General features: G+C 45.4%; 1 protein-coding gene across 1 annotated transcript in view; it reads right to left on the reverse strand.

The window, feature by feature from the left end:
• TppII (Tripeptidyl-peptidase II) overlaps positions 1 to 25,881 on the reverse strand; it is a 252,516-nt gene that overhangs the window by 123,997 nt on the left and 102,638 nt on the right. Inside the window, exons 11-12 of the mRNA XM_050186760.3 lie at positions 18,742 to 18,875; positions 12,726 to 12,850 (exon numbers count right to left, since the gene is read on the reverse strand). Of these exons, the coding sequence (XP_050042717.1) occupies positions 12,726 to 12,850; positions 18,742 to 18,875 (259 nt within the window). The remainder of the gene's footprint in view (positions 1 to 12,725; positions 12,851 to 18,741; positions 18,876 to 25,881) is intronic.

Raw genomic sequence — 25,881 nt, forward strand, 5'->3', positions numbered from 1 at the left:
GCAGGGGCACGTGTTTGCAAACAGCGAGGGTACACTTTTTTGTAGGTTCCACTCCCAATCCTGAGCTTATTGCTTCACAGCAAATGCAATGAGTGACGGAGGGTGAAATGCCTCTGAGTTCATGGGAAATTGATATGGTATAATAAGGCACAGATTGGCAAGAACAGACAACTAGCAGAAATTATTCCATTTTCTACAGCTAACATGAGCCAAATGCACAGACTTTTAGTATGAAGGCGAATCAGAAAGTCTTTGCACCTATCTTTTTTAGCCAAAGTACGGCTGTAAACACGAAATCAACTTATCCATTGCCAGCGGTGGACCTTTCTTGAACTGGCCTTACCTTATCTGCCAGTAGCTCCGCGGCGCGGCACTGCTGCCACTTGTTGAAGATGGCGGTCATTCTCCACGACAATGCTAGGTCACATGCGACAACCAGAACCACCAATAGGCTCCGATCATTTCACAGCGACAGTCTGGACCACCCACTACGCAGCCAAGACTTCGCCCTTAATGATTTCCACATTTTCGGTCTGATGAAGTTCCTGGTAGGACAGCGATTCTTGTGGAATGATGAAGCCAAGACAGCAGTTTGACGGCAGTTCCATAGCCAGCCGGACAAATTCTACCACAGGGGCATCTCAAATTTAGTGCTGCAATGGGACGAATGGTCTGAACGGATGTGGGAACTATGTGGAAGATAGTGTAAGGTATGTATAATAGCACATATGTTTGTAAATACCTGTATGTACCTCATTTTGGCCAATAAAAGATAGGGGTAAAGACTTTCTGATTCGCCTTTGTATAACGGCTTACTAGTTTAATTCTTTTACCAATGACAATGTCATTGCAATGTTCCAACATGTTAAATAAACAAACTTGCTAATAAATCCATGTGCATATCATTTGACATTTGATTAGATATTCATATTCGTTTCGTATTCGAAAATTTTGATATTCGCACACCTCTACTGAGAAACTTCTAAACGGGAAACAAAGCAAGGTATGACGACATCTTGTATATGATGACAATGAAAGTAATGAAAAAAAAAGAAGGACGTGTGCGTCCCAGAAGTACGTAGCAAGAGTGTAGTGCTTGTTGAAAAAGCCAAGGGCAATGCTACTGTACCATGCATGATTTCAAACAAATGCAAACGTGTGAGATTGGTCACATAAATTGCTTTCACAACACCAAGACAGCAAATCCTCAAACAGTATAAGATGACACATGTTTAATCAATGGCTAGTAACTATAGTGCATAAGTGAGCTGCTTCACCTGTTTGTTCAGGCACTCAATCATCTGTGCAACAGCCGCAGTTGTGCTAAAGCAGAATCATTCAGACAAGTCAACATGATAGAGCATATATGGGTTAACCCATATATACCTAGTGCTCTACATTTAGTACACTCCTTTCACTGGCAGTAACTCCTCAGATTTTTTATGTAAAAGCTTGCGGTTGGCAGCCTATACCCATAAGGTCATATCTCTTCTCTGTGCAAACTTTGGTAAGCGTGTATCTAGTCATTTATGCGTAACGACTAGTGCAACATTGTGAATTTTGGGACTTGGAGAAGGGCACCACCTCTTGGCAAAAAGTTACCGATAAGAATTGAAATGTCATTAATTGTTGCCGAGATTGTGACTGCATGTCCATAAAGGACGAGCTGCATATACAACAGAATATCTATTGTCTGTAGCTAAAATTCTGTCACAACATTTTAAACAGGAGCGTCCTATATGTAGGACACTAGGCAGATTGGGTGCAGTTTCATGAAACCTATAGTAATCAGTGGGCCAAACATCCTACCAAAGATAAACTTACGTAACTATGGATTCTTCTAGTCCATTTAGGAGGGCAAATATTTTTTCATCAGGCTATTGCAAATAAAGATCCTCCCCTCTGCCTCCCCCTCTCAAGGCTTAAGGTAATTCAACCACATTGCCACTCGTGATGAGGTGCACTCAACAGACTCCATTACTTTGCCTGAAAGTATGCGGCATTAGTACAACAGGCTAGGAAAGCAGTCGTGAGTGCGCCACGCGCATGAACTATTCGCCAGGCAGTACTTTATTTATTATACCTCAAACGTCCCTAAACAGGACATTACATGAGGGGTCATAACGGGACATTACATGACACACTTGTGGGTGAAGCAGGATGCCAAGCTTTGTCATGCAGTGATGATGACATGTTGATCACTGAGCCACCAGTAAAATATTTTAAGAATTTGGAGCACACTTAAGCTTCGCTTTTAAGAGCGGAATGCGATAGCATTCAAAGACCCCCGACTGCTTTTGATGCTTCCCAGCAACTGCCGCTTATGTAACCGCAACGTTTACCGGGAAACGCTGGCAGTGAACACTATGCACGATGGCAAGCTTTCTGGTAGAAACGCGGCCTCTTGCATGGGTGGATGTCCTGTTATTGTTTCGCACTTTTAATATTTCAGTCTGAGAAGAACTAACATAACAAATATGCTTTGTCTGTGTTTTTGTTTTTCTATTAGATTTGCTTGTGGGCTGCCGTTCTCAATATTCCATGGAAAAAAACTTTGTAAAGAATGAAAGACAAGGTACAGTCGAACCCACTCATAACAATACTATTCAGGTGCCACAAAAATTCCATTGTTGTAACTGATAAGTGTTATAACCGGGCTGCATGAAAAAATCAAAATGGGAAATGGCAGAGCTGAAGTCAGAAAACTATAATGGCTGGGAGGCCAGTGCCCTTCCCACCACCTTCCTCCATCCGGCTGCTGATTGTGTTCCCTTGCTTAACTGCTTCCTGGGCACTCCAATCATGTATTAAAAGCTGTGGGTGTCGGCGTTAAAGAATGGCTCTGCTATAACAACTGCAAAGAGAGGTCACGGGTGGCAAGCAATATGCAAGCACTGCCGAGACATTGCTTTGGTAGCCCCAAAAGGGGCCTCTTAAAAAATCCGAGAAGGCTGCCGCGGCAGCCTGTCAGCTTGAAAAATCCAGAAGCATCTCGCCAAGTATTTCTCACTGGCTTGCACGAGAAAACCCTATGTCTGTCATCCTTGCATGCTCTAAGCGAAGCTTGCCGACATCCTTCTCCAAGGTACCAGGTGCTGCACGTAGTGCGGCGGAAGGTTTCTCGCAAAAACAAAATGAAGCCCCGGAGGGACTGAATCATATGCCAGGCCTCCTGTGAGGACAATGTTGAGGCAGCCTGCCCTTCCGCGTCATCGCTGTAGTCTTCGCTGTCACTATCTGATGCGTGGTACGGAATTTGGTTCGCAATTGTTTTTGCCGTAGTGACACCAGACGCTGATACCGAATTTTCTGTGACACGAGGCCCATAATGCGTTAAAAGTATGCAGCATGTAAGCGCAAGTATGACCTGAACTTGTTTTCCTGGCACCTAGTCATGCGGCATGCTAATTTGTCAAGATGCAACCCCGTCTGGAATAGATACATTCAGACAATTTTTCGTAGATGAAGTGGTCACTTTTATTGTGCATAACACAAACTACTGTCCCGTAAAATAGTCGATGCTTGGATTATACATGAAATAGGATGAAGAGCTTTCAGGTGCTCTTTTCTTCTGTGCTTTTTTCCTATAAGCTGATACAGTATCAGTGAAACTTTGTTGATGTAATTTTAAAATTATGGGCACAACGTTTTGATTACCGAGTTGACTGTACTTCTGATGCAACAGTCTATTAGTGCAAATGCTACAGTACTGCAGCAGTTGCATCCAATGCTCAATGTGTGTAACGCAAGCACCTGGTAATTAGACATTGGATAAAAAGTTACTCAAATGACTTGGTCAGGAGTCGAGCGGCTTTACACCCGATATAACCTAACAGGGTGGAGGCTTTGCCGAACTGCTGCAATATACTGCACTGTTACACAAGCAAGAAGCGGTATTCTTCACTATATGCATACCTTCCTTATGCATGTGACTGCATTCTAGCACTATAGCGTAGGAAGCGATAAAGCTGACCTGCTCCCATTTCAAAAGCCCATAGCAGCCACATAGTACCAGAAAGCTTATACATACCTGCCAACCTGGCGAGATCAAAAATCGGAAGAATTTTTATTCAAGCCAACAAGGGGGGGTTCAAACTTTCAGGCAGTGTTCGATGAGTCCTTTCGCAGGGACCTCGCAGTAGCAGACTTTGGTCACTTCAAAAATTTGTCCAAGTAGCTTTGCTCAAAACATGATCCAGACTGACGGCCCTTCACTAGCAGCAGGTGTTGGAGGGTTGTGTTGCACATTGATGAGCGAAATTCAGTCCTAGTTTTTCACGCCGTGCTAAAATCCTTTCACACTCTGCCTTGCTATGCGGTATCACCAGTAAATTGAGCATCACCTTAGCAACTCGGTGAAACATGTTTTCCATCAGTGTTTTTAATTTTTCCAACCATACACCACTGTACATCCCACCTTTCTTCATTCAGAATGTGCTCTTGAAGACCGTACGCCTGTAGTGTGGCAAACTCAGCTTCGAGAGCATCTAAAGTGTCTGCAGCAGATTCACTGGAATCTCGGGGCAGCAGCTGAGGGAAATACTGAATAAAAAACGAAGACTCGAGAGCGATGCCTGTGAAATAAATTTCAGGTTGGCCACCTCCGCATTCTTCCACATTGTGTTTCAGAGTTGTGTCGACATCCATAACGATTCGCCTCGTCGCATTTCGTAAACATTTTCTGTAGAAGAGGCCCAACGTGGTCGCTGACACTAAGGGGTAGGTTGTGTTCGACGAGGAATGCCGTATACAGGCACTCCACACGTATGACACCGTCGTCGCAGTTGTTCCGGAGAAAGTTCACTATGTTGTCTTGCTGCTCAGCGGTGCGCTGCGGAAACATGCAGTTTCAAGTTGCCTTTGCCACCGTGTGCTGACGTCGCATCCACACGTTGTACAAAATGCATAAGGTTCTCCTTTTCTTGATATCAAAAAGCATGGAAATTCAGAAGTATAAGATCGCAAAAACTGCTGCAGATGCCTTTTCTTGGGCTACGATAGTGCCATGGCATCAAGCACACGAGGATTGTAACTTTGCACGGTGCATTGCATACACACGGCCTAGCCAGCACTAATCGTGCACACAAGCAGCAACGCCTTGCAAGCAGCAGCAACACGATACACCATGGAAGAAGGCCTGCATGAAATGCAAGAGCTACATTGGCTCTGGCTTTGGTCGGCTTACTAGGCACCATAGTCGGCTGCTTAGTCGATGATACCGATAGTGCTAGTGCGGCCTAAAGCCCCTCCATCCCCGCGCCACCGCCGCTTTCTTTAAGTAGCGAGAACCTTTGATGTGCACCGCCTTTTCCCCTCACACCAAATCCAGTTCCGGCGTTTCCGCTTCCTGGAGTTGCGCTGTGGGAATTTCCGCTTCAACTGCTGTGACGATGTTGAGACGCCCGCGCGTGCACGCAATGCTGTGCTTGCAGTTTCTAGAGCTGTGGTGGTCACCATAAAAAGAATGCAAAGGGGACAAGCTGTTGTATTCCGCTGAAGTAGCAGTTCGCGGTCACTGTTTTTCAAATGCACGAAAAACGGCAGTGGTCTCCAAGCACCCAGGCACTACATTCCATTGTACGTAGTCTCTCGTGGCACAATCCGTCGCAGGTTGACGCGAAGCAACGAACACGACCAGATCACTGATTACAATAGGCGGTGATTTATTCTTGGATTGAATCGCATCAACAGTTAAAACCGCAGCTTGTGCAAAGCGCAGCTGGTGCCTCTCCATCGACACGTAAGTAAATAAGGCTAAAAAGCATAGCGTCACTTCCACTCGGAACAGAAAGCTGAAGCCACGTAAGTTCCGCTTCACGCCGGAAGCTAAGGGGGTGAGTGGGAGAGGAGTGTGGAGGAGGAGGTGAAACGTCTATGGAGGGGCTTTAGTATAGTGGCAGAAAGGTTCTAGCCTCTATAGCTTTAGTGCGGCCGTTGTTGGTGATGCTGACGATTACAATGTGGCTGTAGATTTCGCAGTGTTGGTTTCGCAAAAACCATTATTGCGTGAACAGAGACCACTTTTCAGGAGATATAAGACAGTGATCGTACAATCGGAAAGTTTAGTAAAAAATCGGGAGTCTCCCAGGCAAATCGGGAGGGTTCGCAGGTATACCTATATCTATAAGTCCTTGAATTCAAAGAGCCAACAGTATTTGCTAAAAGCACATAATTTGTTTACCCAGTTGTATAAGTTTGGGATTCTACTCGATAAGCAAACAATCTGTTCCTACTGTCATAAGAAAACTACCGTGCGTTATGAAAAATGTGACACTAGAGGTCGAAATAAACAGCTTAAATCCTATCACTGCAATAAGGAGTGCATTTGCCTAGTGTCCTTATATGTAGGACCGCTCAAAACCAACAGCTACACAAAAATGTTCTATTGCAATATCACATACACAACACCGTACCTTAACCTAACAAGGGCCGAGAAAAACAAGATAGAAATCCTCATTGGGAAACGAGTTAAAACCGCCCTAAACCTGCCACCGTGCACATCTACAGAGATGATACTAAATATGGGCATTTCAAACACCTTAGAAGAGTTGATCGAACAACTGAGACTGATGCAACAGAGACTAATGAGAAGCAAAGCAGTCTGAGGATTCTAGAGAAACCAGGGTACGAAACCCACAAAAAAGTAAGAAACACACGAACCATTCCGTCACAAATCAGAGACAGGATACGCATACCACCACTCCCAAAAAACACGCATCCAAGAATAGGAGGAAAGACAGGGTTAAAGCATTACAAAAATCGCTAGATAAAAAGAAAGGGGTGTTCTACATGGATGCAGCAGAATATAAGGCAGACGAGGTTTCGTCTCATTGACGACACAGGCTAACGGTGAGAACCCAAAGAGCTCCAGTAACCCGCCAGGACTACAAAGAGATCAGCAGCGCGTCAATGAAGGACTGCTCGGTAACGGAAGCTGAGGAAATAGCCGTAGCTCTAGCGGCAGTGGAGGGCTACCGATCCGAAAGGTCTTTAACAATACTCACCGACTCGCAAACTACGTGTCGGAATTACATGAACGGCAGAATAGGACGCAGAGCGCTTCACATCCTCCGCTCTTGCAGGGCTAACAACAAAGTCAGGCATACAATTTTCTGGGTACCGGGACACGCTGGAATAGAAGGGAACCTAAGGGCGGACAAGGCAGCTCGAGAGCACACAAACCGAGCGGCCACATGCACCGACCCTGAGGAACCCATACCAGTCAACCCAAGCTACTCAGACATTTTGAATTACTATAAGGGGGTCCGCATCAAATACCCTCCACCCCACAACAGCCTAAATCAGCATGAAGCAACCTCTTGGAGGAGGCTGCAAACAGGAACATATCCAAACCTAAACACACTAAGCAAGATGTTTCCCACCCAGTATACAGACATTTGCCCCTGGTGCGGCGCCAAGCCCACCTTGTATCACATTACATGGGAATGCGTTCAGAATCAACAATTCCTTCAAATAAAAGACCCGAGTGCGGAGCAGTGGGAGAGGGTGCTCTCCAGCAGCGACCCGAAAGTCCAGCATGGACTAGTAAGGCACGCTCGCCGAGTAGCCACCCTCAGTGGTGCCCTGGAATAGGGGCGTCGACCCTGCGCAGATGGGGAAGAAGACCGTGAAGACGGCCGACCGCATCTGCCTCCGCAAATTTCTAACCAATTAGAGCAAATAAAGTTTTTCCTCCTCCTCCTCCAGTAACCCGCAAAACAGAGTGGAGGTTGCAGAGGAGGTGGCCATAGAACTAGCTTTGACTCAAAAAAGGGTCAAAATCATAGTGGCAGATTCCAAAACAGCCATCAGGAATTGTACTGCAGGGAGAATCTCTAAAGAGGCACTGAACATATTGGAGAAAGGACCAATACAAGAACAATTAGTCAACCTTATATGGACTGCCGCCCACGAAGGCTAGCATGGCAACAAGAAAGCCCACGCATTGGCCCCAAGAGCTTATTTACTGGTACACCAATGCAGCCTCTCCAGCCAGGTAGCCCCAACAAAAAAAAAAGGCATAAACACTTACAGTGCAATTCTCGATTATTAAAGAATGGGAAGGAAAACCCTGCCAGAGGTGCATAAGAAACTCAATAAACAAGAAGAGATAACATGGAGGCATCTCCAAGCGGGGGTGATCTGCAACCCCTACATTCTGAAGAGATGGCACGGTAACACTCAGAACACGAATTGCAAGCACTGCGGGGCAAAGGCGGACATGATCCACATGATATGGACATGTCCTAGATACAATAAACCAGATAGGGATAGACAATCCTGGGAGACTTTAACGACCAGCTCGAAGGAAGAGGATCAAAGAGAAGTCATCCCCATGGCCCTGGACACGGCTGAGCTCCAAGGAGCATCAGCCAGCTGAAAAGGAAGGAGCAAGCTGAAGAGACGGGAAGACTCTTCACACCCCCTTTTGCGGGTGCAATAAACATTATTTCTCTCTCTCTCTATCAATAAACTGCCGATACTACATTCTGGAGCTTCTGAAAGGCTTTTTACCAAACAATATTTTACAATACTTAACTTGCTAAAGTTTAGGAATATATAGGTTAATGATTATTTCTCCCTGTGAATGGCGAGAACTCTTGTTGTCCCACATAATAATGAAACTAACATCCCAGAAACACCATAGAAATTGTTGCTGTTCACTCGATTTTACAAATATCGTGCCGATGCAATGCAGTGTACTCACCAAAATCGCAGCGACTACTAAGGTTGCCAGTGCTCCAATGGCTTCGGCACTTCGATGCAACAAATGGGTCCTTCTTTCTTTGTGCCTTTTTTTCTAAGCATGGTGTGCCTCGCTTGGATAAACTTTTCGCGTTGCTGCCATCGTCGAAATGTTAGCAATGGCTTTTTCGAAAATGAGATATCAGAATGCAACCAAGCCCCCTTGATAAGAATGAGTGAAGACATTTTACTCTAAAATGTGCAGTTTACGAATGGACTGCACAGATAGAGAAATTTTCATATACAAATCAGACAGAGTTAATCAGTGAGAATCTGTGTCTGCATGGGGTGTACTTAGCTTTCATGCCTTTAGTCAGTCGAGTTTCTTTTTTCGTTATCATTATTTTGAAAGGGACCTAAGCTAAGTACTGTATTTTACTGTGTATAAGTTGCGGTTTGTTTCTGAATTTTGTCAGTGCGTCTTATGCACCGGTGTGAGTTATGTACGGCTTTTTCTTTTTCTTTTTTTGGGGAGAAGAACTGCTATCAAAATCGGTTTGGATGACATGGCCATGCCAAACGCACTGGGTTCACCTCCTCCGGCAGTTGCTACAGGTTGTGTGCGGGCTATGGAGGTACCGGGTTCTTCTCGTGATCGAGTTGCAGAGCGCCGTGCGAGAAGGATGGAGCAGCAACGCAAGTGGCAGCAGGCCGACTGCGAGTCAACTGCCTCCAAAGCCGTCGCATCTGCAAATCGCTTTCAAGATACAGCCTGCCACTGCGCAAACTACGCAATTGCTACCAGAGTATACAAGCCGCCCTCCAGCACTGCAGCATGGCTGCCGCCTTCCTGCTTTCCACCCTTGTGTGCGATTCAGCTCACCATCGCAGGCTTTGCTAACAGCATGTACGACACGTGGGGACGATGCTATCACCCTTGGACTTTATATGGCACATCGCGGTGACCACAATGGCAGAAATGCGCCTGGAGTGTCTATATCATTGCTTGTGCGTGACCTACATGCACTAAGTGAAACGTCACTGTATTTTTTCTTCAGATCGCTTACCTAATGAACAGGTGCGTTATACACTTTTCTTCAGAAAATCTGCCGTTTTGAGGGGGTGCAGCTTATACACCGGAAAGTATGGTACTACTAGACTGGTGTTAAGGGAACTGTGGCTGGAATATGATCAGTGGTGTCGGACACAGCGTGGATTTACACTATATTACATGAATTACAACAACAAACTTTTAGTCGATAGCAAATACTGTATTTACTCTAATGGAACGCGACCACAACCTGCCTTTTTCATGTTCCTGTGCTGTCCCCTGACGGATGCCACTGGAAACATTTTGGAAGGGCTTCTGGGCTTTCACCGGTTGATTTGTGTATCTGCGCCCAAGTTGACTGTGCGTCGGCTGTGCGCTTCGTGGATCGCGATTAATTATCAATGATTTCTCCTAGGCAGCATGTTGTTCAACCATCGATTATTGGGTGAACAGACCCAAGTGCACTGTTGTGTTAACAGTGCGGCCGATAAAGGCACGTTGAGTTCTGTCTGCCTACGTGGCTGACTTGGAGTTTGTAGTCACTGATACCTGCGCTTGCACCTTGCATTTTGTACTCCCTTTACACATTCAATAAACATTTCGCATATTCAAGAAGCTTTCTAGCGCAGCCTTTTGTTTCTGGCTCAGCCTTTTTGCATTTGTTTACATCGACACCTACAGCCACAAATCACTGTTAGCTTCAGATATTGCAGAAACGGTGCATCATTGATATGAAATAATGTGAAAACGTAGCAAAACATACACATCTGCGGATATGAGCCGTGTTGTTCCACTCCGAAATGAGTCAATATGAGCGGGGGAGCCACTTAAACAACAACAACTGTGATCCATATATATTACTGGCTGTTATTACTGATTCTAGGTATTGTTTAATTTCATCATACTTAGTTTGCGTATGCCATAAAGTGTTATTTGAGGAAACTGTGCTTGGCGTAAGCTCACTTATAGGCTGTGTAGTTCTCTCACAAAAATGCAGATGCCATCGCTGACACCCCTGGTAAGTGAGAGAGTTTATGCTGCTGTACTGAATGCACTGTCTCTTCTTTCCCATTTGACGCAGAGGTAAACAGTGCTTCTCTGGAATTAACAAATGTGCCAGCACAACAATACGTACAGACCCACCCTCTACATAGCCGACCGAATATGTACGAAGGAGGTTCCAAAAGTAAGTTTCGTAATTTTTTTAAAGAGACGATGGTACACCAGATGAAACAATCGCCATAAGAATCCACGCCCGTTGCCGGTTCAATGAGAGCGGAAAAGGAATGACGCAAAGCACCGAACAAGAGAGAGTAGCAGCAGACCGGCATGCCCTATGTTATTCGAGTACAAATCACAATAGCAGACAGACGTGTGCTGACAACGTAGTTGCCAATGAAAGGCAGTGTGTCCATCATCCATCAACACCTACAGATCGCGTATGTTGAAAAGGTCATGTCTCGTCGAATGGTTGGACACTGGTGTCGCATCTTCACTGAAGAAAGGCAGAGTGTGGAGGATGATGGGGGAGCTTGGATCACACGGCCTACAGCCCCGATCTTGCCCCATCGGACTTTCACCTGTTCCCTGCATTGAAAGCCGCACTCTTTGGACGTCCCTTACAAAACACTGTAGAGGTGGCGCAGGCTGTACGACAATTCCTTGCATCGCAGGGCACCGAGTTTTAGCAGAGTGGTTTTCTTCAAACTGATTGCATGCTACGACAAATGTCTCAATGTCGCTGGCAACTATGTGGAAAAATAGTGCGAGGTGAGTAGTTCATGATGCCACGGTGTATTTCCCTTTGTCAATTTTTATGCAAGTTTCCTTGCATAAAATAAATGGCAAAACTTAATTTCGGAATGACTCTCATAATTATTTCAAAGTTCATATCTATTGAGCACCCACTGTTGCCCTACCTGCTTGAACCATTTTTTTGCCGAACCAGTAACTGCTACTATATTCTTCAGCTGAGGTTCAGTTCGGGTTCAGGCACGTTCTAAGAATATTGGTTTGGGTACAGTTGCAGCTGAAATTGCAGTTCGGGTTTAGTTCAACGCCCTGGTCAATGCACACAATAAAATGGTGGGTGAAGATTCTTTTACCATGTTACCATATTTCTAAAGTGTAATGTTGGATCCTTAAGGAATCAAACACCTGTTGAACGCACGAAAGCATGAGCTAAAGTGGCTTTAAACAGAACAGCAATTATGCTTTTCTTTTATTCATAAGTAAAATGAGCGTGCAATGCAACGAATATGATGGAACCAAAATCATTTGTTACATCAAATATTGTTAGAGTGAAAACAATCAGTCACGCTGTGTGAAAAAATTCTTGCAGCTGACCCACAAGAGAGCTGTGTAACTGCATGATCTGACAGTGCTTATGCTTCCCATTTGTTAGCCCATGTTTTGTTCATGATTTAGCATGTGCGGCATTATGCAATATACACATATATATATATATATATATATATATATATATATATATATATATATATAGTTAACAACAGCAAAAGAAGAGAAACCTACATGAGCAGATGTGCAGTAAAGTGCAGGCTCCAAATTGAACATCTGTTTGCAAAAGACATTCTCACGTGCAGATGTTCAATTGCAAGTGGGCTTCAAGTGCTCCTTTTTCTGTCTCTAAATGCATCCGAGACTGCCAAAGACAGCTCAGACCCAGCACTTTACACCATAGTGCACCATGTGCAATAATATTACAAGAACACAAGTCCACTGACTTATCACACAGTATGACACACATACATATTTCCACCCTACCAAGTGATTTCAATGGGTGATGTCAGTGCAGAAAACAACAGTGGTCCCCCACTTAATCACTAAATTCCTAACTACAAGTTCGAGCAGCAGTTTGCTTAAGAAAAAAATGCATAAGCTTGGCTAACTTGTTCTGTGGGCACAGGCATACCTTCTAGTCTAAATACTTCACAGTACAATGCACTGTGTTGTACCCTGAGCTGCTCACCTGTAGCAGGCCGTGTCCCATGCTGAAGGGATCCTGTGTGGGCTGGGCACTGTTCTCCAGGGCACGACGCACGCTGTACGGCGAGTACGCCAGCCCACGGGCCATCATTCCTGACAGCAACAGCGCTGCACAGTTGCCGACAAGCTATAGTTATAACCTAGAATACTTCAAACAGGTTACAAATCCGCCCAAGGCAAAAGAGACACAGGAAGATGGACAAGAATTAATAATGGTCGAACAAGGGAAGCCTCCACCTGGATGGAATGGAACTAGGTTGCTTGTCCAGGGCAGGCACTTGCCAAAGTTACAAAAGGAAGTTGCCCTGGCGAAGACAAGTCCCCTTGTAAAAACCCTAGTTTCAAGTCGAGGCTTCTCTTGTCCAGAACTGAAGGCTGGGCACACTGGTACCTATTCATATTCATACTATGGGTTGCTTCTTCTCTTGTTCAGCCACTGATAATCAGGAAAAAAAGCCCAGACACTCTTGCTGAAGCAGGCGCACATAAAATAGCAACCTCGTTATTATTGTCTAGAGAGGACCAAATAACTGCTTGACAAGGAGTTGATAAACTGAACTAAGCGTTACTGCTTTCTTGGGGGCAGTTACAGCCCAAGACATCCTTGGCAACACCTCAGCGACATTTGGAGTGACCTCCCCCTCACTTGTCACAAGAAACTCTAGAGCTGGCGATGCCAGCTACCACAGAATGCATGAAACTGTCACAAGTAACTGCATCATGTGCCATCAAAGGGTCCCGCAGTGTTCGTACAGGTATCAGAGACAAAAATTCGAACGTATTCAAGGAGTTTCTAGGTCATTCTGTTGTTTAATCTCTGTTACAGTGCAGGTGACACTGTTTCTGTTGCTAATAGAAGCATTAGCTTACTTATCTAGGCGTTCTGACTGTTTTGCCTGCTCACTGCTGACATACCTGTCAGGAATGTGTCTGTTACGTGGTGCACTGTGGCGTGCCAACTTCACCTGCGTAACACCAACACCCTGCTCGTACAGTGAAACGTCCCTAATTCGACCTTTGTTAATTCAGAAAATCAGATCATTCAGACTCGTCCTCTGGTCCAACCAAAATGTCCGTATTGCCGTGGTCACCAGTGGAAATCATACGTGACTGGCAGGAATGCCAGAACACTTCGTGTCTAGTTGTGCATTTATAACCTTTAGTTTTGCATTTATGTGCCCACATAATATTGTGTTGGTCTTGTGCTTTCAGAACTGCGTGGTCGCCTTCCATAATAGTTTCGATAGCAACCGGGGTTTCGTCTGTAGTGGTTGCGCAAACAGTAGTTTCTTTTTGACTCAGTGCAATGGCTGTGCGTGCAATGTCACAAACACGGTGGAAGCTGTCGAGGGTGAAGAGTGCAGGCTACATCACAATGGATGGGCAATCTGTTGGCAACCAGCTCTCACTGGTGAAAAAGTAATTGCGGTGTTGTGATGATTAGTTTTTAAGGGATCGTTTAAACGCATACATCCAAGGTGCTGCACCTCTATGCCTTTAATAAAAGACAAGACTGCTTACAAACACACAAAAGATGACTTCATTAATAACAAAAACCGGCACTCATTTTAAAACACCACACAAACTCGGAGTTTCCTTAAACTAACATTACATATGAAATGCACAAGGATGGCTAAAGCACGTGACATAAGCTAGGGAGTCAACAGAGAGTTCACCAAGTTATCAAAGGAAAGTCACGAGCAAATACCAATTTCACCAGTTAGCTAAGATGATAGCCTTTCAGCAGTCCAGTTCTGGATGGCACAACTGAATGAAGCAATAGTCTGAGGTGAGTAGCCAGTTACGGGCGGCCTACGTGACGATGCACTCGACTGTAACCTTGCGGTCGGGAAGCAGTCACAACAGGACCTCTCAGGCTCCGCGGAAGACAAGCAGCGATCAAGTGGAAGCCACTGGGGCCCAGGTCCAGACACCCAGCCAATCTTCCGTGCCTCGTCACCGACCTTCAGGAGAGCCCTCACGACCATGCAAACTGCAGCCTGCTGCAAAGATGGCAGGTCGTGAGGAAGTGCAAAGCTGGCTAGCTCGGGCTCGCAGTCTGACAGCTTCCTCCGGCACCCAATGCAGACGCCGGCTCTTCTCACTGGTCTCACCTCTTTCCTTTCTTAATCACCTTTTGCGTTTGGACCCTAGGTACTTTGCCAATTGGTACTTGTTTTTGTTGTTTCTTCCATTGCGACGCTTGGCATGCTCATGCCAAAGTCATGCAGCAAGTTATTGCTGTCATCGTCTATTGCTCCTGGCCATCCGCACACCATGCTCACATCATCTCACGTGCTTCACTTACCACAGATGTGTATGTGGTAGTAAAATGCGGGTCTCGAATTAAGACGCGCGTCACGGTTGCACTGCAAAAGAAGTTGCGAGGCCTTTGCTGCTGCAAACGCTAACCAGTAACGAGATGATGAGAATTGCAGCTTTCGCTGTGCTTTTGTGCAAAATAGAAGCAGGATTTGCTTATTCATTTAATAAATAAAAGTGTCTTGACATAGTAGGCATTTGTTTATTGTTTTCTTGATACGCTCAATAATTCGACATTCAGTTAATTCAGACATTTTTTTCTATCCCATGAAATCTGAAATAACATTTTACTGTACATGGTGCATGTTATACTGCTCATGGAGAATAAAATTGAGAACTGGCAGGTGCGAAAATTACAACTCGAGGGTAGCCTTGCATTTGCTTGTATTTTGAAGCTCTTGTGGGTTCTGTGTGAGGCTTCTGTGATATTTAACACATTTGCTTGAGCAATTGACAAAACAAGTACAGCCGACACTGGTTACAATAAACTTTAAAATTCAGCAGGAAAGGTTTGTCACATACAAAGTCCGTTATATCCAATATTAGAGCTGCGGTATGTTGTGAAATGGTGGAACTTCGCATACACCAATGTCTAAACTGAAGGCAATTGCAAGAACGATGAAAACATCAAAATTGAAATAGACAGGTTGATGCAGTAAACATGGGATAGCACCTGGGTGTGCACCATATGTTCGGCATGGGTTGTCGAAATACGGCAGTTTCCCCGCACTAGAGGATATCACCAGCACAACGGCAAGATTAATTGCTGCCAGCCAGCCAGCCAGCTCCCCACAGTGCCGGCCGCCTGGCTAGAGTATGTCGCCGCCGCTGGTGACAAAAACATCCCCTACAGTTTGTTTTTCACACAATGCTGTAGAAGATAAAAGAAACCAATGTTTTAATTTTATATTCTGTGCCAACCAAAGACCACTGCCCGACCTGCAGCATGAATGAGAGCTGCGATATGATGCAAGTTCAACTCGGAGCCCACACGCTTCGCAGTCTGCACGCCGCAAATGGCAGTCTATCTTCCTTGTTGTGCAAATTAATGCAATGAGAAATAAAGCATTCTCTAAAAAGTGCACTTTGCAATAGTCAGTGGTTGTTTTTGAAGCACCGTACCCTATGACTTCGCTTAGCAGATTAAGCCTAGTGCCACTTGTGGCACTTCAGCACGCTTTATTAGGCTGCTAGTGTGGTGGACCTCAAAGATTTTCATCTTTGCTATAGAGCGGGGCATTGCATGGGGCATACCATTATGGGAAGCTTGCCACTAGCGTGGTGGCTCCTTAAGAAGAAGTGCAGTTTTGCACATTGTGCAAGTGGGCGGAAATAACTGTGTGCAGTGCATTGCTGCATGTACGCATCGCTGTAGCGAAGTACCTAGATTGTACTTAAAGACAATGGGTGTGCGAATACCGAAAAGTTGGTTTCAAGTCAAATAGCAAATAAAATCAAGAAAAGAAAGCCGAATATTTAATATCAGAAAATTTTTCACAAAATTTATTGCTTACAAATTTTGGGCAAGAAAATAGGGTGTTGCACATGCTTGAAAGTCTCCTAAAATTTCATAACGAGAATCTAGCAAGCTATCAGCAACATACGAACATAGAAAGCAAGACATACAGCACGTACTACTCTTATTAAAGGGAACGCCAAATTAGTATGCCAGCACCAAGTACAGCTCAGTTCCGTATGAAGATCGCAAAAATACTTTTATAAATAAAATTTCTGTTGAATAGAATCAAGCGCATTTTTTTCCCTCTGAAACTAATGAACTGGTGATGCTCTGTTATATTGAATACCAATGATTAAAAAAATTAAACTCTCGGGTTTAACGCACCAAAACAAGGCTATCCCAACTTTAACAACATGCCAACAATAAAGAGCAGGTGCCATCTGCTCCATTACACTGCCATGTTCGGCATGATCTGCCACCTGTCAAAGGTTTTACAACCTGCAGGGTCACTGCAAGTTTGTGCAATGCTCGGCAATGAGAGACCACCGTTCCGTGTGTCATGAAGATGGCGGCCGTAGAAAACTTCGTTGTCATCCCGCGCACTGGCTTTCGTTTGCAAGGCAGTTTGTCACTTTCCCAATGTCGTGTGGCTACTGCAAATACGTACTAGATCTGCATTGATTCAGCATCAAACTATAACTTTATTCACCAACACCCAACGAAGCAGCAGCTGCAGAGACTGCTATCATTACTGATTGGCAATTCTGTACTTAAAACTTTGTGCTTATTGTATTTCATTGTATTTACTAATGTGAAAGCGTCAAATGGCCCATTGAGCAAGAAGGCCGGTGTCTGTCGCATGGAACAGTAAAACGGCTACTAAATTTCCATTGGCTGCGATGGCAAAAGGGAACATCTGCTGTCACATGCACGAGAGAGAGGGTATCGCCACGACGCCACGTCACCCTCACCTCTCAGAAGCCAGCATGCGGTCTGTATCTCTCTCCCTCCCCCCCACTGGACTTAGCTGCTGCGCACATCTGCTGGCCTTGGTGGCTGCTGCTGCTTCCTTGGTCTCTAGTCGTGCAGGTGGCATGCGGCGTTAGCAGCGCAGGCTGTTGCTGCCGCTTGCTGGCTAGGGCAGCAGTCTACTGCTATGGCACATTACTCGCAGTGTAAAACTCGAAGGACCGCTCCCCAGAATTCAAATGGACATTACTGCTTTCGCATTCACAACCCATAATAAATGCTTAGGTGTCCTCGGGTTATTTTGTTTATAGCTAGAAATTTTCTTTGCAGAGTGTTAAAGAATTCTAACAGATCTTGAAGCCTCTAAGAACAAAAGTGTCCCACTGGAAAGCACATTCCTTCAATGGCGTGTGGCACTGTCGGTGGAGCAAAGTAAAAATTTGAGTGAATGCTGTTTGGACCTCTTTAAAACATAGTGACAAAGGTACGACTGGCCAATTCACACACGAACAACAGCAGGAGCTCCTGCACACCATTACAAGACACAAAAAAAAATCCTAATTCAGTTCGGACTCAACATATTCTAAAGGTTGCGTACACAAAAGTACGAACACAGGGAAACAAGTAGACAGAGAGAGCGCTCTTTTAAACTCTTTCCGTCTAGTACTTCATTTTTTTATGTGTTTGTCCTTATGTATACGAAACTTTTCCTAACATAGCCATGCACTAACTCGCCCGGCAAGAAGTTCTCCTAAAGTATTGTTTGAAAACTTTTCATTAATGACACAGAAATATGATAATTACAGGCATTTTTTCAAGATGTATAATAATTTGTTTGGAGCATTTATTCTCACGGTTAACCCCATACTCACTGTTGTGTCATCATGTAATTTTTCACATTATTCATGGTTTGCGATGCACTACTGCTTTGCTGTTTTACAACAGTGATTGTTGTATTAACTCTTGGATACTTCTCCTGCAAAGGCCCACACCTTGGGCCTACAGTACTGTAAAAAATAAAATAAAAAAATATATACATGGAGCACTGAAAAATTATTGAACACAAATCACCTCATCAGCACCACCAGCTCAAATAATTTCACGGCAGGACAGAGGCTCCAAAATCTCCAACAACCCTGTCCTGTGTGACGCAGACCCACCTAACACAAGTTCAGAGGCAGCAATCCCAACTTGCGCTAACGCCAAAAATCCTCTCCCCCCCCCAGGCAGGTAGATGTCGCACACTCACCGACGACCCCAGCTGCGTGTGGGGAGCTCATGGAGGTGCCGTTGAGTAGCTGGCTTCCCTTGAGGGTCCAGCTGGCCACCGACGTGATGGCACCACCGGGGGCACACACACTCACGCCTAGGTCACCATCTGGGCTGCCCCCCACCACCCCCACCGCCACAGTCACTCACCACAACCCCAGTACTACACATTCATGTTCAATGTGAGTGCGACGCGCGAGGTGTGGCCGGAGCAGTGCTCCTGAGAAAAAAAGTGGAGAGGGTTTTGCCTTCCAGCAATGCACACACCCCTTTGGTTTCTGTCGTCTGCTTTCTTCGCAGAGCAATAAGCACCGACTCACCACCAAGCAGCTGTCACTCGATCAGGAAAAAGAAAAGAGAGAAAAAAAAATACGGGAATAGTTATAGAATAGGATAGTGTATTCCCCTCTGCAATAATGCCTTCGGGCACTGCAGGTACTTGAAATAAATAAAAATAGTTGGGATGCTAGTGCAGTGGCGTGCCATGAAGAAGCATGCAACGCGAATGCACAAGGGTATGCACGCTGCTGGAATGGCCAAACCCTCTCTATTTTTTTTTTTCTAGAAAGTGTCGTTCCAGCCACAGCTCACACCTTGCAGCTCACAATGAATGCAAGATAGTGCACAACCAGAGCACACTGGATGTGGTTGACGCGATACAGGTCGCACACTTCACCAGAAGTCTGACACTGTTATTTACATATGCAAATGGAAAGAAGAGCCCCTGTCAGCATAGAAAATTTTAAAATGTGACAATTCAGACAGATTATGATAACGCAAATGTACACAACATTTTAAGTGTGCAGTTCATTACGAAGGATAAAACCAGAATAATCCAAATAACAGAGAAATGCACACTAACATTGACCTGATTATTCCACAGAAAATAACAAGCATACTGAGAGCATACCAAAGAAACAAAACAAAATAAGAACGTCTTCACTGTAACCCAATTAACCACTGTAATTCACAGTCTCGCTAGCACTATCAACAAATCAGGGCAAACTGACATCATATTTTTGGACTTCAGGAAAGCATTTGATCTTGTATCGCACGCAAAGCTAATAGGAAAACTTGAACATCTCAACATTTCGTCACATCTCGTAAATTGGATTCGCGCTTATCTTTCTAACCGTATGCAATTCGTAGTAGTTGATAATTGTTCTTCCAGCACCCTTCCTGTCACTTCTGGTGTTCCCCAGGGTAGTGTTCTTGGACCATTATTAGTTAACATATATATTAATGACACTGTAGACACTGTTACTCAACCCGTACAAATAAAACTATTTGCTGATGATTGTCTCCTCTTTAATGAGATCACTTTCCAACAAGATCAAGTTATTCTAAACTCTAATCTTCAAGACATACCAGCTTGGTGTGCACGCTGGGATATGCAGTTTAACATTGACAAAACAGTATTTATGATGATCACTAGAAAAATTAATAAATTGTCGTTTACCTATAGCCTAGCATCCAAACCTCTTACGGAGGTGAATGAATGTAAGTACCTCGGTGTTACAATAGCCAGTAACCTTAGTTGGAACTAGCACATCTCCCATCTTTGTGACACAGCTTTTAAGAAGCTTTGCTACCTCAGGCATAAATTAAAACACGCTCCTTCTGAAAGCCGTCTTATTGCCTACACCTCTCTTGTTCGTCCTAAACTCGAGTATGCAGCTATTGTATGGGATCCCTATACTAAAACTAACATTGATGCGCTAGAAATGATACAACGTAAAGCAGTAAGGTTCATCTTCTCTAAATATCGCTCAAGTGATTCCCCAAGTCAGTTAATGGCTGAACACAATATTCAGTCTTTGCAACTAAGAAGAAAAATTCATAGGCTTAAATTTCTCTTCTTACTGAGTAACAATAAACTATCTCTTTCTTCCGAACCTTACATAACGCCCCTTACTGCCCGCCAAACAAGACATCGCCACGCTGCCTCATTAACGCCTTATTACTACACAGTACTTGGTTCAGACATTGGTTCTGTACACAGTACAGAACCAATGTCTTTATGCCTTCCTTTTTCCCTCGAACAGCCACGTAATGGAACAACCTACCTTACCACAAACTTCTCAGCACTGACTCAATAGCGTCTATTACCATCTAATATTAGTGCTTGTTGGTACGAAATCTCGTTTCAATTTGTATCGTTGTGCAATATTTATTGATTTACGCGTTGTAGTAATCTTGAATTATGCACTCCTTTTTTTTTCTATTACATTTCCAGTGCTTTGAAATTATGCTTGTGAAACAGTGTTTCAATTTGTATCTGCCACTCTCTATGCATTATTTAGGTGCTTTACTCATTATACATTTGTACTTTCTATTACATTTTTTCCTGAGCTTTTCTTTTTAACTCCTTCATCTATCTATTGTGTTTTCTTTTTTTGTATGTACCTTTCCCGTCCTGCCTGGGCCTTCTAAGGCCTGCAGTATTCCTAAATAAAATAAATAAATAAATAAAGACCAGCATTGCACATGCATAGGATACGGTCCTAAACATTATTACTGTGTGTGATACAAATAATTCTGTTACACGAAGAAACACCAATGATTAGGTGGCATGTACTGTGCCTAATTCTTATGTTCTGCACTTCATGCATTCATAGTACTAATAAACCACGTAACTGCAATGCGGCTATTATTTTTGAAGATGGGATAATACAGCAGGTAAAACGTCACAAATTTCTCGGAGTGTAGTTCCCAGAAGATATGGTTTGGAACATGCACACTGACAAGAGAGAGAGGAAGGTAAGGAAGGCAGGGATGTTAACCAGTCAAGAGGTTGGTTGGCTACCCTATGCTGGGGGAAGAGAGGGAAGGGAGAGGGAAGGTATAGAGACGTGCACTGACAGTACTTGATTTAAAGCCGCTTGCGTAAGCCAGCACATTGACAAAATTGCTATGGAACTAAGCATAACTGTTGGTTGCTTATACAGACCGAGTACAGTGGTTCCTCCATGGTTGGAAAGTTTGCTGTACTATGTACTTTATTATTTTCGATCAACCTATTGCATATTAATTTGGGGTACTACTTTCCAAAAAAAATCATAATAAACTGATACAGTGGAACCTTGATTATACGACTTTCTCGGGACCGCGAAAAAGCGTTGTAAAACATGTGGGCATCGTAAAATTCAAACATAAATTATGCCTATAAAAATACTACTTATTTCGAGCGACGGATTTACGAGACACTTCAATGTAAACTATTAACATACTCTGCAGGGCTTGGAAACTCAAATTACTAATAAAGTAAATGCATTAAGAATTAATGCTGCAGTACAGGTCCCAGTCATGCTCTATTCAAACGAACCTTTATGGCACTCCACTGCCCACTGCCGCGATTCCTGCCAGCCGGCGCGAACTTTAAAAAAAGTCGGTAAGTTTCTTTTAGGCCTTGTTTGATCCGTGAACCAAGAGCTTTCGCTCAAGTTGGGCAACGTCCAAAAGGAGGCCCTCTGTGGCGTCGCGTGAACAGATGAAGTTCCGGATACCGTCTATGTGCCATAGCACCTCGGCAAACATGGTAGGCACGGGCATGGCATCTGTGGCATTGTCATTGTCCTCGTCCGATGACGAAGTGGTGTCGGCACTAGGCAGAGGGGGGCGCTGCGAGCTGTCAAGGAGAGTGGACGCATTTCACGTCGGCTCCATCGAATCGATGTCCTGCCGCCAAAAATTTCTTCTGCACCGCCCGAAACCAGTTGGACTACATCCGTGAAGTTACCAGGAACCCGTGAACATCATTATTATCCAGGTGGGCCAATTTTTGGCAGTTCTACGGGACTCTATTGTTCAACCACGCGAACGCCATAGGCGCGGTAGCCGCGGACGCGGCACCAGACGCGGCCTCCATGGCTCTCGTACGGGGCTATGACCCAGACAGCATGCGAGAAATGGAGCTTTCGACCGCGGAGACGCCAGTTTTTGATTAAACTACGGAGTATACCATCCAGAAAAAGTTGGAACAGTGGGAGCGAGCAACCTTGACGCGCGCCCGTTCCGAACATCAACGCAGCCACGGTGGCGGCAGTGACGGCCACGTCACCACTCGGGCTCTTGGCAAGCAAGCTCAAAGTAAACGCTGGAAGCCACAAGTCATGCCGAAATTCGGAGCGGAAGACGCTGTGGTCATCATCAAGCCAAAGGGAACTCTGAACCTCGCACAATTTAAGGGCAGCAACCAGATCGGGGAAGCAACGTACGCTGCCGCCGGCATTCCGCGGGCGTCGCAGGCGCTTGCTATTTGGCCGGCCTGGGACCAGAATATAATTATTATTGGCATCAAGAACGCCCAACTTATTCGTCAGGTCCTTGCGATCGAACAGCTCCAACTTGGAGGACAGGCCCGAGCGGTTCAAGCCTACCTCAAGTCATCGGACAACACAAGCCGTGGAGTCATTCAAGTGGATCCCACAGCCACTGAAGCGGATATTGCTCAAGCCATTTATTCGCCAGAGGCTCCAGTAGTAGGAGTCCGAAAATTAGGAGAGACCAACGTAGCAGCGATCACGTTCGAGGGCCGGAAGGTGCCTTTCAACATTTATTATTGGGGCGAAGCTGTGCCGGTTCGCCTCTACCGCAAGACGACGCCAGCCTGTCCCCGCTGCGGCACGATCGGACATCGCGCCGATGTTTGCCCTAATCCACAGGCCGGTCGATGCCAGGCTTGCGGCTAGACGGATCTAGAAGAACGCCACGAGTGTAACCCAGCTGCCTCATTTGCAGGGGCCCTCATGCCACGGGATCAATTCAGTGCACGCAAAAGTACAGGAGAGGCGGTGCTGGAACTGGGGCCAAGCGGAAGCCCGTCAATGGAAAAGCCAGTCAGCAACATCACCCCAGGAACGCTGGAGGGAGCGAAGCCCTCGACCTGCAAGCTCGGACGCAGGGGGTGACCCCTTCTCCTCGACCGCATGCAGGAGCCTTCAGAGGGGGCCCTAAAGGATGCGGTCGTCCAGCAGACAAGCACGATGGGCCAGAGCCAGAACACAGTCCCGGAAACAAAACGAGCAGCAACAAGGTGAGCTGGGCCAGTGTGGTTGCCTCCCCTCCCCTCACGTTGTCTAATGAGAGACTTAGGGCTGAGAACGAAAGGCTCAAACTAGAAATACAACAGCTTAGAGAGAAGACGGCAGCGAACGATACAGGAAACTCTAGAGCACTTCAGGTACCCTCAGCTCAGGCGATGGAGGAGGACAACCCTCCCCCGCTGCCGTCAGGTAATGCGACTAAGTCACCCCCTCGTACGTCAGAATTCGGCCGAGGAGCGTCGGGCGGCAGCGCAGCGTTGGCGGCTGCACCCTCGACAGAGGAGTGTACGACACGCGCAGATGTGGACGCAATTACAAAGAAATTCAGTGCATGGATGGAAAGCATGGAAAAGCGCATGCGAGAGGAAATCGAGAAAATGGAATGTCGCATGCTACCAAGCCTACAGGCTAGCGTAGAAAAAATTGAAGAGACGCTAAGCAAAAAAAATTGAGCAGAACCTACAAGGAATGACAGAGCAGACAATTCATAAAATGTTAGAGCCGCATCTCTCAAAACTCCATGCTTACGAGATTAGGATTGACCGTAAGTTACAAGAATTCGCTGAATGCTCGCGCACTAAGACACCCAGATTGACAGGAAAAATGGGCACCAGGCAGATTGCGTCTGATGATGCGCTTGACCTGAGTAAAGAACAAGGACTGACCTCTTCCAGTTTGCAATATGGCTCGTCAAACTAAGTTAACAATATTACAATGGAACTGCAGGGGTTTTAAACGTAAGCGGGAATCGCTGCAACAGTATGTGGACTGTCTAGATGAGAGGCCGGATGTAATCGCGCTACAGGACGTTAATGTGGCAGTTAAACTCAGGTCGTACAGTACACATCAAACTAACACTTCGAGTTGCATACTTGTACATAAAGACAGTACGGCTTCAACTATAGACCTCGAACTTAATGCTGAAATAGAACATGTGTTTATTCGTATCCTCCCTAACACTCGTTCCAGTAAAGGGGCGTACGTACTTAACATATACAGCCGCCCTAAACACAGGACAGCAGTCTTCGACGAAATTTTTCGGAAAGCAATGCAGGCTGCAAAAACTGCGCCTCTCATTATAGTGGGGGATTTTAACGCGCACAGCTTTCTTTGGGGTTACCACAACGAAAACGTAAAAGGCAGGAAACTGGCAGCAGCAATATCGGATATGGCTCTTACTATTCTGACGGACCCGCAGCATCCTACAAGAATAGGCAATAGCGTTTCAAGGGACACATGCCCCGATTTAACGCTAGTCAGAAATGTTAAAAATTGCGAGTGGCAAAATACGCACGAAACCTTAGGCAGTGATCATTATATACTCCGAATTTGCCTAGACCACAACAAGCATCGTAAACACAGGGGACAAGCCCGGCTTACGGATTGGCCGCTTTTTCGAGAGTCCAAGGGTCCTCAACTCGACTCGCCTATTGAAGATTATGAGCAATGGGCTGAGTCACTTCTAGCTGCCAGAGAGAAAGTCACGAGAACGCTGCACACCTCAGAGGATGTCCCGGCAGTCGACAACCACCTTCTCCACCTCTGGGAGGCTAGGAGAGGCCTCACCAGAAGGTGGAAAAAGCAAAAACACAATCGCAAGCTTAAAATCAAGATCGCTGAAATTACACGACAAGCGGAGGAATACGCGTGGACCTTAGCCAAAAACAACTGGCTAATCAAGTGCGACTCATTGAGAGGCGGGCTTGGCGTCAAGTCGACGTGGAGCCTCCTGCGATGCCTCATCGAACCCAGCAAGACGAGCGGAGAGCAGCAGCGGAACCTCAAGAGAGCCCTCCACGGCTATGAGGGTACAGATGAGCAGCTGGTGGCAGCCCTGACGAGCAAATACCTCTGTACGACCAAAGATGACGAACCTGTGTTGCAGTATCAAGGCAAAGATAATCCAGAACTCGACAAAGACTTCGAAGTAGAAGAAATACAGGCGGCGCTACTAACCATGAGAAGAGGTACGACGCCAGGACATGACAAAGTTACAGTCGGCTTGCTCGCCAACATGAACAAGAAGATGCTAGGCCAGCTGACGGATTATATTAATGAGTGCTGGAGAGCTGGCA

Source organism: Dermacentor andersoni, chromosome 2, assembly GCF_023375885.2.
Source record: "Dermacentor andersoni chromosome 2, qqDerAnde1_hic_scaffold, whole genome shotgun sequence".
Taxonomy (NCBI): Eukaryota; Metazoa; Arthropoda; class Arachnida; order Ixodida; family Ixodidae; genus Dermacentor; species Dermacentor andersoni.